The 15146-nt window shown below is 37.6% G+C and overlaps 1 protein-coding gene across 4 annotated transcripts in view; it reads left to right on the top strand.

Annotated features, from left to right (window-relative positions):
- The window catches only part of LOC145999616 (uncharacterized), a 120717-nt gene that overhangs the window by 85194 nt on the left and 20377 nt on the right, over positions 1-15146 (top strand). Inside the window, exon 4 of one of the 4 annotated variants that reach the window (XM_083136699.1) lies at positions 3936-4273. The exons of 2 other annotated variants lie outside the window; for them this stretch is intronic. In XM_083136699.1, coding sequence (XP_082992825.1) covers positions 3936-4273 — 338 coding nt within the window. Of the gene's footprint in view, positions 1-3935; positions 7850-15146 lie in introns of those variants that run through there. One more of the 4 variants, XM_083136695.1, reaches the window with a different exon arrangement.

The following is a 15146-nucleotide window of genomic DNA, read 5'->3' on the forward strand; positions in this document are numbered from 1 at the left end:
AACTTGCTGTCATCGTCTTTTTTTTTCTGACAAGTTAAACCAAGACACCATTTCATGTTTTGGTCTGTACTCAAATTAGTATCAAATAAATGTGGATCTGATCTATTACAAGAGTTTTTCTTTTTGAAATTACCTATCCATTGTCCTTTGATAAAAGAGAAAAATTTGAAAATAAAATAAAAAGCTGGAGGAATTTTGTAGATGAAACTTCCAAATTCAAGGTTTAAGGAACTTGAAAGACAACCATGGAGTCAAAGACATCCCTCAAAAGGTGCTACCAATATTGATAATCATTTCTACATTACCATATTCCATTGTGGAATATGAGTGCAACTTGAACTTGATGCATAACATGAAAACTGCTTATTACTTGTGTCTGGAACCTCATGTTCTTAAATTGAAATGGCTCACTGGCCTCCCTGATGGTGTAATGGAAGTGTCTACACCTCGTAATGAAAGGGTACTGGATTTGATACCCAGAGGAAGCTTTACTACTTTTCTTGGGTAATATTTAAGGGAGATAACATGCTCCAGAGGCTAGATTGTGCATTGGAGTTTCCAATGCCATTATTGTGAGTCCCCCCGACCTTTTCTTCACGTATCTCTTGTTTTGCCCCATGTCAAGCATGGCTCCAAATACAGCATCATTCATTATTGTAGTTTAAAAAATCCATTCTTAACGTACACTTTGATCCAACATGTCAACTCCAAAATTTCAATGTTGGCCCAGCACAATGGAAAAGCTACTTGAAAGTAATAGTAGTAGAAACTTGTCTTGAAAGCACAAAATCATCAGCAATGGGGCACAATGCACTGATCACACATCACCCAGTGGAAATCTGTTTACAAGACCTTAGCCTTCTATAGTCTGTTTGCACCATGGAGTTCTGTTTACTTTAGGTGTCATGTTCCCCTGGAAAATGATTGTCAACCTAAAATTATGTATATCACACATGTACTTTCATTTCAGTCACAGTAATTTGTTAATTTTTATAAGAACATTGCAGGAATATGATAACTTCAAACTAATTGAGTGTGTTTTAAGATAACGTAACTCATGGTACAACAGCCCTTGAGGGCCACAGCATACCTACCAACTGCCGGCCTCAGGAGAGGTGAGATCATCCGACCAGTTACGAGGTGAGGTGTAGTCAGCATGACGAACTCTGTGTCCAGGTTACGTCACTCATTCATAGCTCCCAAATTCTTCAAGATGGTGGTTGCCCACAGGTCCCATACACTGGCTGAGATTTCAGGAGAAAGTTGTTATGACTTGAACCAATGTGTGTCCCATCCTGTGAAACATTATCAAAACTAAGACATGCCATACAAAACTGGCGATGTGAAATGCAGTGCTGAGAAACTGTTCTCAACCATGACAACTCTAGACCACACACTCTTGCTCTCACTCACTCTCTCTCAGTGCTCTCTTTTGCACTCATTGTAGAAATGGTAGAAATACTAATATTTATTGTTGAATCAGTAACATATTTTCATTTTTATGAGCAGGGAACATATTTATTTGTAAATACATATTTATGCATGAAGCTGAAATCAGTAATATTTTGTATCATCTCTGCACTTCATGGCATCTAGACTCCAGCCAGCCCCTGTGGCAGAGTGGTTAGCACATCATGCTACAATGCCAGGGGTCCCAGGTTCGAATCCTGGCCTAGGCATGGATATTTGTGAGTGTCCATTCATCAATTTCATCATATCGTCCCTCATCCCCATCTTCGTAAATTAGCCAAAAGTGGCACAAAAGGTGAAGTAAAATAAAGCAAATCAAATCACAAATCTAGACTCAAAAAATTCCATTTTTATTTACCATATTTGTACATATTTTAGGTTTTGACTCATATATTACATATTTTAGTTTTTTTACATATTATTTCCATATTTGAGATTATTTCACAACATATGTTTCATATTCATGCAATAACTATCGTGCGTACTGAAAGTTGTGATCAACATGTTACAAGAAGAAAGTAAACTGTACAAAAAAGAATCTAATATATGCCTGTTAAAGTACATACCTTTATTAGTCTTCAACATAATCACCATCTAAATTGACACATTTTTGCCAACATTATGGAAGTTTGAAAATTCCTCTGTTGTAGAACTCCGTTCGGGCATGTCTGAGTATTCTCCTAATGGCAAGTTCCACTTCCTTGTTGGTGTTATATCTGTTTTCCCGCATGTGTTCTTTCAGAAAAGAAAACAAGTGAAAGTCAGAAGGAGCCAGATCTGGACTGTAGGGAGGATGTCGAAGGAGTTCCCACCCAAATCTGGCAACTTCATCCCTCGTTAGCTGTGCTGTATGCGGCTTGGCATTGTCGTATTGGAGGATAACACTATCCCTGCCAGGACTTTTTTCACGAATAGCACGACGAAGTTTTCTCAAAGTGCGCACATAGTGAGATGCATTGATTGTTTCCCCAGGAGTGAGAAAGTCCATGAGAAGAACACCCTCCGAATCCCAGAAGACAGTTCCCATTACTTTGCCAGCTGATGACATTGTCCTCGGTTTCTTCTTTCTTGGTGATGTTTGATGTCGCCACTCCAGGCTTTGACAGGCTCCAGGCTTTGACAGGCTCGTAGAGGTGGAAAATGGTTTCGTCTCTAGTAACCAAACACTTCAAGAATCCCTCGCCTCTATCCTCTGCTCGGTACCGCGCCAAAAGTTCCGTGGTAAACATCTTTTCTGTTTCGTTTTTGTGCCACGTTCAAATACCTTGGCACCCATCTGCAACACACTTTCCGGTAACCCAGTACACCAATCATCTCCTGGATAGCACTGTGCCCTACTCCAACAATGTGTGAAAGTTCCCTAACCGAAACACGCCTGTTCCCCTGGTTGATTTCCTGGACGCGAGCCACGTTCCTGTTGTTCGAGGCAGTTCTCGGGCGGCCGGTGCGAGGGAGATTACTGATGTCTGTGTAAAATGTTTTATCCATCGCCTGATGCTACTGGCAGCCATACACTGATCACCATACACTTCCTGCAGTCGGCGGTGGATATCTGATGCCGATGCACCTTCCTTCAACAGAAATTCAATTACTGCACGCTGGCGAAACGACGTGTCAAACGGAGCCATTACTCGCTACACGCTAATGCGCATACGTACTGCGCCGATCACCCCACTTTCAAGTGTATGTTGTCACAATAGATGGTTCTAACTGTCTTATACACCGCATCGCTCTACGTGAACATTTACATCTGAAATAAAATGTTGATCACGACTTTTCCTTGTGTGACCGAAACAGTTGAGTGAATTTCTTATGAATAATTGACAAAGTCAGAAGCAACATTAAAGAAAATAAAGTTTACGACTTTTTTTTTTATACCCTGCACTTGCATTAATTAGAACTTTTCTGTCAACTGAATTTTTTTCTCCTTTTTTTTTTTCAATTTTACACCTCCCAACTGTTTGCTTTAGCCATTGTAAACACTTGAAATTTCTGATTTATGTGCAATTGTTGTCAACTATAGAGAATGGGGGCTCAAGCATCGGCTCTTGGTTGTTACAATACACTCCTGCGATATTGAAAGCAGTTTTAGTCAATATAAATCCATCTTAAGAGACAACAGAAGGAAATTCACGTTCGAACACTTACATTTTCTTATTAATTCTTTTGGAAACATAAAATGAAAACACATTTTACGTTGTTTTACAATTGATGTCAACGGAAGCATACTGTATTTTCTGTAGCTCATGTAGTGTCTTATATTATTTAAAAGGTAAATTTTTACAATTATAAATTAACTCCATATTTTACATATTTAGCACATTTTACATATAAATCCATTCCATGTTTATGAGTATTTCCCCCTATAACATTCTATTCTACTTATTTCCAATGATTTACACATATCACTCATTATCTACTTAGGAAGTGAAACTACATTTTTTATCTGGTATTATTTTTTTCAGATACCCGAATGACAGCTTTGTGGAAGGACAGATGCAAGATGTCCCAGGGTCACGTACACATTACCTAGTATCTGCAGAAAAGCTAGATGAACAAGAACAGAAAAAAGATAATGCAGAATATATTAGTAGAGAAGGAAAATTTGAGGCTGAAAGTTCAGCAAAACTGCTTAAATCTAGAGCACAAACTGGCCATTCCAAGAGTGAAAAGAGGAGGAAGCAATACATGTGTTCCTTCTGCAACAAAGTTTTCTCTCACAAAGGAAATTTCATAAACCATACAAGGGTTCATAACAAAGAGAAACCATTTAATTGTTCAATTTGCAACAAAGATTTTGCAGGTAAAAGCAATCTTACTGTGCATATGAGAGTTCACACCAAAGAGAAGCCTTTCAATTGTTCAATTTGTGAGAAACGATATAAGCATAATGTGAATCTCAATCGACATATGAGGTTTCACACTAGATATAGACCTTTCATTTGTTCAATTTGCAACAAAGATTTTGCAGATAAAAGCAATCTTATTGTGCATATGAGAGTTCACACCAAAGAGAAGCCTTTCAGTTGTTCAATTTGCAACAAAAATTTTGCCCATAGATGTAGCTTCAATTTACATATGAGGCTTCACACCGAGGAAAAGCCTTTCAATTGTTCAATTTGCAAAAAAGCTTTTGGTGATAGAAGGAATCTCAGTGAGCATGTGAGAGTTCACACCAAGCCTGTGAATTGTTCAATTTGCAACAAAGGTTTTGCCCATCAACGTAGTCTTAATTTTCATATGAAGCTTCACACCGAGGGAAAACCTTTCATTTGTTCAATTTGCAACAAAGATTTTGCAGATAAAAGCACTCTTACTGTGCATATGAGAGTTCACACCAAAGAGATGCCTTTCAGTTGTTCAATTTGCAAAAAAGCTTTTGCTGACAGAAGCAATCTCAGTGAGCATGTGAGAGTTCACACCAAGCCTGTGAATTGTTCAATTTGCAACAAAGATTTTGATGATAAACGTAGTCTTAATTTTCATATGAAGCTTCACACCGAGGGAAAACCTTTTAATTGTTCAGTTTGCAACAAATGTTTTAACCGTAAAGAGAGTCTCAATAAACACATGAGGCTTCACACTAAAGAAAAGCCATTCAGTTGTTCAATTTGCTACAGAGACTTTACCGATAGAAGCAATCTTACTGTGCACATGAGAGTTCACACCAAAGTGAAGCCATTTATATGTTCAATTTGCAACAAAGGTTTTGCCGCAAAAGGCAATCTTACTGTTCATATGAAGTTTCACACTAAAGAGAAACCTTTTAATTGTTCAATTTGCAGCAAAGGTTTTGCCGTAAAAGGCAATCTTACTGTTCATATGAGAGTTCACACCAAGGAGAAGCCTTTCATATGTTCAATTTGCAACAAACGTTTTAATCAGAAAGTAAATCTTAATGCACATATGAGGCTTCACACAAAATAGGTAAAGTTCCCCGTACATATAGCACCATGCAATGAAGGCACATGTAATGGGTATTAAGGTAGGGCTCCACATATTTTTGTCTTGATCATGGCCTTTTTGGAGGTGAAGTGATCAGCATATTCTTCTGGGGTAATTTAATATTCCATGATGAAAACCTGTCATGTTAAGGGCCAAACCACCCTCCAAAGTTCATTTGTAATCAAATTTTAGCTACATTACATGGAGTGATGACAATGTCATGTGCAAGCTCACATCTACAAAGATTAACACAAAGCTCCATCTTCCTTCTCAATTCTTAATTAAGCAATATTGCTCTCTTGAAATTATTCATGTTGTATTCCTTCTCATAGGATAGGAGTATTCATATGTAATTGAGATATCCCAGCAGTTCCTTTTCATCTCTATTGTTATCCAAGCCATAGCTTTCAAAGAACCTCCGAAGGTTCAATATACAGGCACCGGTGTAGTCTAAACATGAAGCAATTAGGTGTTGAAGGGAGGAGCATAAACCATTGTTTGACATTTGTAGTTGTGCCTTGGGAAGGAGTAAAGGTGCATGCAAGTGCAGTAAGGAAAGAGGAAAAGTTAACTTTATAAATTGGCAAAGTCATTTGGAAGCATACAAGTCAAGGAAATCAAAAGCAGAAACACTTTCCACAGAGAAGTACATATTTCACATTTTATCAAAATCTTGTTGAAAAAATGCATTTAGAAAATTCAGAAGATTATGATGCTAAACATATCTTGGCTGATGAAGTGTAGTGCCTTTTGTATTGTAATGGTCACCCCAATTGAAGTTATACTCTTGTGTTAGCATTGTTTTTTTAAGTACACAGAGCCTTGTGCTTGTGCCAGTAGATGGTTTTGTGGACATAAAGCGTTTGTGTGCTGCTGCATGCACATGGTGAACACAGTTAATTACATACCGTCATGCCATGGATTCATCCAAGCAGGCCCAGCAGAAGGTGTTAACGGAACCAACACACACACAACACAAACTTCACATAATCACGTAAAATGTTTCTTGGTTGAAATATTTTGCCCCACATGAACAGTCACTGCTGGGTTGTAATCATTCCATAGATTGCCAATTGGATCGCTACAAGCCAGAAGTGTCTGTGACTGTACAACAGCCTTGTAATCAAAGGGTTCTCAGTTCGACACCTGGTTCGGATCCCACTTTAAATTGTAGGTATAGTCCCGATTAGCCTTACTGTGTATAAAGTGGACTTAAAACACCAAATCAACAACAGTAACATGTACAACATTTAATGAAATGTGAGAAAGCACTTAAAATTGTTTATATTTATGTTGTCTTATATATCTCGGGAAGGAGATGTCATAATATAATCTGAATTTAAAACTAATCTGTCAGTTGATAAAGCAGAAAATCAGAAGATAATTATTATTTATGTGTGCAAATTTATTACACTACTACATGGCAACATTGATTAAGTATAAATACTTGCCACAGTGCAAATGTTAAATGAGCCTCTTCACAGTAGACTGAGTTTTCACATAAATTTCACACAAGAATTGGTATTGGTTCAGTATTGGACGACTCTCTTCTAGAGTTTGAATATAGCTCGTTGAGCATTCACTGTGCATACGCGAACAACAAACTGAGGCAACACGGTGCACAGTATTGAGAAAACAGCACAGTCCGACAGACATGTGACACGTGCATCTTGCCGTGTCTCTTCAGTTCGAAACATTGCATTGATTACGGAGGGGTCGCTTCCAAGCAACACGTGTCTCTTGTCACGTGTCTCTTCAGTGTGAATTCTCCCTTAGAGTCTTTATGTGGCCCTGATTGAGTTTGAAAGTGAGGAAGCAGAAAAAATTAGTCACAGCACTCGTTTTTTGAATTCTTAGCCACCTATTCACCTGCGGCACCAGGATTAATCATCTAGGGGTGCTGATGGGGTGCAGAATGAAATTTTGGGGTGGGACATTGAAAATAAAGAAAACATGAAATATGCATGCATGTTTTAGTCCATAAATCAAATATCAATGTACATTTAGTAGGCATCTATGATAATATACTAATGGAACTGAAGAATAGTAGCGATTTTCTTGACTTTTGTCTGATTTTAGCACAATAACGACGTTTGGAAATTTGAAAATGACAGTTTGTTCAAAGAAAGCCAATGACATATGTAGACTACTGGAGGATTTTTTCCACAGAGTGGGGTCGAGGTATATCTTCCCCTAATAGTGTTGCTCGTTCTCTCTAAAGAAAAAAAAATCCGTTGGTTTGAAGTTACCAAATGCTCTTATAATAATTAACATAACTGGTTGTGACCGAAATGTACAATTTTAGATTGACATCCTTTGTTTTAAGCCCACTTTACGCACATGTGGTCCAATCGGGACAGGATCTACAGTTTAAAGTGGGATCCGAACCACTATGTGCCTCTACGTAGTATCGAGCCCGGGATCTTTCATTACAGAGGTACAAAATTCAGTTATTAATCAAATGTCAAATATGTTGTAAAGGTGACACATGCTGAGTGTTCAGTTTGTGTGTGTTGGCTAAAAGAAAGAAATCGCTAGTAGGCAACCTAAATTTCTTCAGTTTGAAATAGAAAATAACACAAATACAAAATCCTGTAGTTACTTTCATGTAATTATCAGTTCACTCTATTTGGACTCCTTCACTTTTCTGAATATGTTTTGTTGCTCTCTTATCTTTTTTCATATGTGTTCGTTTTACATAACACGTAGCCTACTTCCCATCTGCCCAGATGCTGGTGGTGTCAGGAGAAAGGCTGAGTGCACAGCAACTTCTTCTCCGTAGATGTGAAAATTGCAACTTTTATTATTCCAAGCCCCATTGAATTTACACGTATTTATCAATGCCCTGAAGCAAGTTTTTCGCAATTTAGTTATTATTTTTATCGAGGAAGAAAAATAAAAGAAAGTTTCGTGGAAAATTAAACAGAATTATATAACAATCTATCTAACAGACTGAAAATTATTTCAAGCTAAGATATCTTGAAGTCGATTAGGTAAATTTGAGTTTGAAATTCTTGTACAATTAACTTTATTTTTTGTTAATTAGTTTATCCCGTAATGTTTGTGACTTGTGTTTGTAGATGTATTTTGAATCTGAGTATGTGAAATGGCAAATTTAAACTCTGTACCTTAAATTATATATTTTAAATATTTGTGTTTGTGGCCTTTAAGTTTTGGAAAGTTCGCCTTGAAAACTGGGAATTATACTTTAATTTTATCAAGGTCCTAGAGTAGCCACCTCGATAACATTTAACCTGTAAGGACATGGGTAAAAATTACCCAGCTGATGATGAAATATATTTTTTGATCACTTCTGATGAGTGTCTGATGCCACCCTTCCCAGTAGCTTTTCAGTGAACTCTTCCAAGTGTTGGGATATTGAACTAGCTGTTAGTTAGTTCATTAAATCCACTTGTGACACCGTGGAATAACTGCCTGGGTAAATTTCACCCAACATGCACTCAATTATGCTATTTCAGTATGTTCCTCTTCTTTATTATCAATTGTGTGATTCAATGCAAATGTTCAAAATTATTAACATTAGATTAATTAATGAAGGTATTACTACTTGCATGCTTTAAAACAATTAAAATTAGGGCTTAAGTAATTTTTCTTCTGGCTATTTTTTAACCAGCACATGCCCTTACGTTGTGACAGAGAATCCTCATCTTACAATTCTTTTTTCCCCATTTCTTTTCTCAACATAAGCTTTGCGTAATGAAATAGAAACATCCAAACTTAATAAAATTAGATTAATCAATGAAGACATTACTATTTACATGATTTAAAACAATTAAAATTCAGACTTGGAAGCAATTTTGATTGTGGGTATTTTTTACCCATCACACATCCTTTCATCCTACTGGAGAGCATGTATCCGGCCTGGTTAACTCAAACCTGAAAGTTATTATTTTTATATACCGTGAAAGTTTTGCATGTGTGCCCTGTCATTGCTAACAAAATCTAAAGTGCTACAGAACTTTATAGACAATTTATTTTGTAAGAGAAACAACTCATGACAGGAAGTTAATTTTTGTTCCTGTTACATATTAATACTTGGCAAATGTTCTTGTGATATGTAAACATTAATGCACACAAATTTACGATAGGTTATTCATACATATATTTTGATGTAGAGGAAGTTCAATAAGTTAACATGAAAGTTGTGTCCCTTGTTTTCTAATAGTGTCTATATATATAGATTGTCTTGTAATATTATGCTTATTGCATTACTTGTAATGCTTATCTTCAGATTAGCAAATGCATAATATTTTAGTTTACTTTGTTAACGCAACCTTATTAATTATTACATTGAATAATTTAATGAAGTAAATATAGGGTGATATTGCAAGGGATAAAAGTCACAGTAGTGCATTTTTAGTTGATATATAGAGATACAGCCTTTACAAAAACAAGTCAAAATTGGGACCCACTCACAAATGCTTAGAATTTAATTTCTTTCAACTTGCTGTTTACTAGAATAACCTACAAGAACAATGGTGAATCACCGTCATCTTTTTTTTTTTTTTCTGACAAGTTAAACCAAGACACCATTTCATGTTTTGGTCTGTACTCAAATAGTATCAAATAAATGTGGATCTGATCCATTACAAGAGTTTTTCTTTTTGAAATTACCTATCCATTGTCCTTTGATAAAAGAGAAAAATTTTAAAATAAAATATAAAGCTGGAGGAATTTTGTAGATGAAACTTCCAAATTCAAGGGTTAAGGAACTTGAAAGAGAACCATGGAGTCAAAGACATCCCTGAAAAAAAAAAAAATGGGGTGTAAGGGGTGACCTTCCACGTAGGCGCCCAAAAGTCAACCTCGCTTCCACGTAGTGCACCCTGGACTAAAGACTAACGAGGCTCTGGCGACTGGCACTATGGCCAGTATAATTTTGTGTTTGTTGTCCTTGTGTGTGCTGAGTGCCCGTTTACGGCCTCAGATTTTAACAGAAGTCAGAACATTTTAACATTTTTAGTTGTGCAACGCTAGAGTTGTTATTTGTAATGATAAGGGGCTGGCCCCCGTATAATGTGACGGGAGCAAAATAGCCTAAGTGCTGACGCTCCCAAAATTTTAAATTCAAATCAAATCAAATCAAACATCCCTGAAAATGTGCTACCAATATTGATAATCATTTCTACATTACCATATTCCATTGTGGAATATGAGTGCAACTTGAACTTGATGCATAACATGAAAACTGCTTATTACTTGTGTCTGGAACCTCATGTTCTTAAATTCAAATGGCTCACTGGCCTCCCTGATGGTGTAATGGAAGTGTCAACACCTCGTAATGAAAGGGTACTGGATTTGATACCCAGAGAAAGCCTTACTACTTTTCTTGGGTAATATTTAAGGGAGATAACATGCTCCAGAGGCTAGATTGTGCATTGTAGTTTCCAATGCCATTATTGTGAGTCCCCCCGACCTTTTCTTCACGTATCTCTTGTCAAGCATGGCTCCAAATACAGCATCATTCAGTATTCTTAACCTACACTTTGATCCAACATGTCAACTCCAAAATTTCAATGTTGGCCCAGCACAATGGAAAAGCTACTTGAAAGTAATAGTAGTAGAAACTTGTCTTGAAAGCACAAAATCATCAGCAATGGGGCACAATGCACTGATCACACATCAACCAGTGGAAATCTGTTTACAAGACCTTGGCCTTCTATAGCCTGTTTGCACCATGGAGTTCTGTTTACTTTAGGTGTCATGTCCCACTGGAAAATGAACGTCAACTTAAAACTATGTACAGGTAATCGACAAAATAATATGAACACCTTGGTTTGCAAAGGCCTATATACGCCGTCGTGGAAAAGGAACAACACTCAGCAGAGATTTCAACCATTTAGTGGCGATGAAAGCAAACATATCAGTCTATCAGAAGCTGGTGTGAGAATTGCATGCGAGCAGTCAGCTATCCGTCAAATGCAGGTATGTCCGACCTTTCAGGCTTCAAAAGAGGCATGATCATAGGAGCCCGCCTGGCTGGAGCATCTGTGACAAAAACAGCTACACTTGTTGGTGTAGCACGGAGCACAGTGTCAACTGTTCTGACAGCCTACAGACAACATGGAAAGACAACGTGTGCAAAGGAGAATCGTGGGCGAAAAACAAAGTTATCCAACAGGGATCGACGTGTGTTGAAGGGAATAGTGACTCGAAAGCACAATACAACACTGTCCCAGATAACCGCAGAGATGAACAATCACCTCCAGGACCCTGTATCAACGAAAACCATTCAAAGTAAACTGCATTCTGTGAACATTCATGGCAGAGTTGCCATCCCCAAACTGTTGGTGACTCCACGTAATCATGTGACACGAAGAAGGTGGTGCCAAGAGCACAAGAATTGGACACAGCAGCAATGGGAACATGTGATATGATCAGAAGAATCGTCTTTCGCATTATTTCAGACCACAGGACGTGTGGAGAACTCCTGCTGAAGCATTTGATATTGACTGCTTAGTGCCTACCGTGAAACATGGTGGGGGGTCGGTGATGGTTTGGGGGCTATATCTTGGAATGGTGTTGGCCCACTTGTCGTCCTGCGTGGGAGAATCAACACAGAGAAGTACTGCACCATCCTGGGTGACCACCTCCATCCCATGGTTCAGACTTTGCTTCCCGATGCATGCCCCATCTTCCAAGATGATAACGCCCCTATTCACACTGCTAGGTGCGTTGATGCATGGTTTGATGAATACAGTGATGAGGTAGAACATCTCATCTGGTGTCCACAGTCTATCTTAACATCATTGATCCTTTGTGGGGTATTTTGTAGGCCAAAGTGCGTAATCGGTTTCCACCTGCAATGACACTTTCGGAACTTGAGACTGTTTTGTGCGAGGAGTGGCTACGTATTCCAGTTCACACTGTACAGGACCTTTATTTGTCTATCCCACGTAGGATACAAGCTGTCATTCAGGCAAGGGGGGGGGGGGCAACCCCCTACTAATACACGTTTTCTGAAATTGCATTGGTGTTCATATTATTTTGTCCATTACCTGTATATCACACATATACTTTCATTTCAGTCACAGTAATTTGTTAATTTTTATAAGAACATTGCAGGAATATGATAACTTCAAACTAATTGAGTGTGTTTTAAGATAACATAACTCATGGTGCAACAGCCCGTGAGGGCCATGGCATACCTACCAACTGCCGGCCTCAGCAGAGGTGAGATCATCCGACCAATTACGAGGTGAGGTGTAGTCAGCATGACGAACTCTGTATCCAGGTTACGTCACTCATTCATAGCTCCCAAATTTTTCACGATGGTGGTTGCCCACAGGTCCCATACACTGGCTGAAATCTCAGGAGAAAAGTTGTTATGACTTGAACCAATGTGTGTCCCATCCTGTGAAACATTATCAAAACTAAGACATGCCATACAAAACTGGCGATGTGAAATGCAGTGCTCAGAAACTGTTCTCATCCATGACAACTCTAGACCACACAACTCTTGCTCTCACCCTGCAGATGATTCGGAGGTTCAGATGGGAGCTTTTTGTTCACTAACCGTAAGGCCCTCTCATGTAAAAGCTTCTCAAAATCTCATAGCAGATACTACTTTACACGGAAGCATTTCATGTAAAATTTCGTTCAGTTTTTGTGATTACAATCAATGTATAATATATACAGCATGAATGACACTTTGAGTTACATCACCTATGGTGAGTTCACGTTGCTTACAATTGAAATAACTAAAATATTCTTGGCATGTATTCAAACATCACCATTGATTTGTACCTAAAACTATTTAATAGAAAACATTATTCCTCTTAATTCAATAGTTATAGTGTTTAAAAATTTGAAATCATACATTTAGTCATGGCGTAAATGTTAAGAAAAATGTTAAGAAAATGTTTTCGTCTAAGCCCCACTTTAGTCTGGACCTTGTCCTTAGTGACTATCACGTCTTCCTGCACCTTAAAAATGTGGCTTGCTTAATGATTTGAAGAAAACGAGGTGTTGAAAATAAACAGTGTTGGGTTGGCTGAACTCCCAGGTGGCAAACATCTATGCAGAGGATATTAAAAAGCTTGTTCCATGATACCAACAGTGCTTGCAAAATAATGATGACTATATTCTAAAATGAAGTAAATATGCACATGTTTGAAACCATTAATACAGTGTTGCTACACGTCTTTTTTTGTTTGATATATTTTTGAAATGCACCTCGGAGTTGAAATGGAATATTTATGTTCATACAAAACTTATTTTTATACCTTTAAACTGTATAGCACATCAATTGCGTAGTGTTATAAGTTTAATTAAATTGACAAAAATAGATAGAAAATATGTCTCGCTGTGGATCCATGGTCAATGTATTTTTCATATTTAACATTCAGGATTAAAATGTTTTTTCTTCACAACATAGAAAATTTAATGACAGATATCAAGAAACTAAAGAGTAGCAACTAAATTTTCATAAATATTCTTAACACTCTCTTGTACATTTTCAGTGTTCCATTTGTAAATTTGCCATGTTTGAACTTGTAATCAGAGCTGTCTTTCACATTCAAAAGATGCTACACTTCCTGTGTCTACATCTTCAGGGAATTAGTATTTATTTGTGGTTATATATGTGCGAAGACACACCCATTCTACATTCTTAGTAATGTTGATGTCTGATTTTCCTTTAAGTATGAAATGAAATATATTCAGTCAGTTTAGCAAATACATTGAGAGATTCTGTATGGTCACAAATGCTCAAAGAACAACAGTTGCTTATAGGTAGTACTCTAGGAGACACCTCATAGTTAAAAGGGTTTTATTTCAGTTGACCATCTGTACACAGTGCAGCCTGGGTAACTCTCAGATTTCATTGACAGCATACAAGAAACAACTCCTTATACAGAGTGTCTGAAAAGTCACGCAACCCGGTGTTTACGACCGTATAATGGACTAGCGAAACGGAATGAGAAGAAACGCTTTCTGCCAAGAGAATGCCCTGTGTATTGGGAAAATTTAGAGAGACAAACATATGTAAGAACATGCATGTTTTAATAACAAGTAAGCAAAGTGTTGCCAAAGGCGGAAAAAAAATATTTGCAAATCGTGTGTATTGATGCACAGAACTCATTGAGGTAAATTATTGCAACATTTCACAATACCAACGAACAATTTGGATGGCCATCTATTGAATTTGACAGAAAAAGAACTTTGACGAAGTTTCAAAAACATTGCAGAAGTGAATAAATGGGCTGTTCCAAAAATCGATGTTTTTACGATATTACGAGGGACACTGGCACCACTGTTGGTGTCACGTGTCACTAACAGACGTGTTTCACCTCAGGCTATCACACTAAGACACTTTTAACGACAAAGGAGAAAGTTGGTTATTCTCGAACATATGCAATAAATTACATACACCTTGCAACCCTGAAATGTGGGTACAGAAGAACGTGTATCAATTGTTATGTTTTCTGTGACTTAGGTGGTTGCTGTTTGCCGCGAACGGCATTCCAGATTGTGAAGTCGTGTGTGTGTTTTTAAAATGCCATATTCTACACAGGAAAGAGTGTTTATTGTTGAAGAATATATCCAAACATCGCCATATTCTTGCGTAATTGAAGCATTTAGGGATACCCACATTTCAGGGTTGCAAGGTGTATGTAATTTATTGCATATGTTCGAGAATAACCAACTTTCTCCTTTGTCGTTAAAAGTGTCTTAGTGTGATAGCCTGAGGTGAAACACGTCTGTTAGTG

This window comes from Lepisma saccharinum, chromosome 15 (assembly GCF_977018435.1).
Source record: "Lepisma saccharinum chromosome 15, izLepSacc3.1, whole genome shotgun sequence".
Taxonomy (NCBI): domain Eukaryota; kingdom Metazoa; phylum Arthropoda; class Insecta; order Zygentoma; family Lepismatidae; genus Lepisma; species Lepisma saccharinum.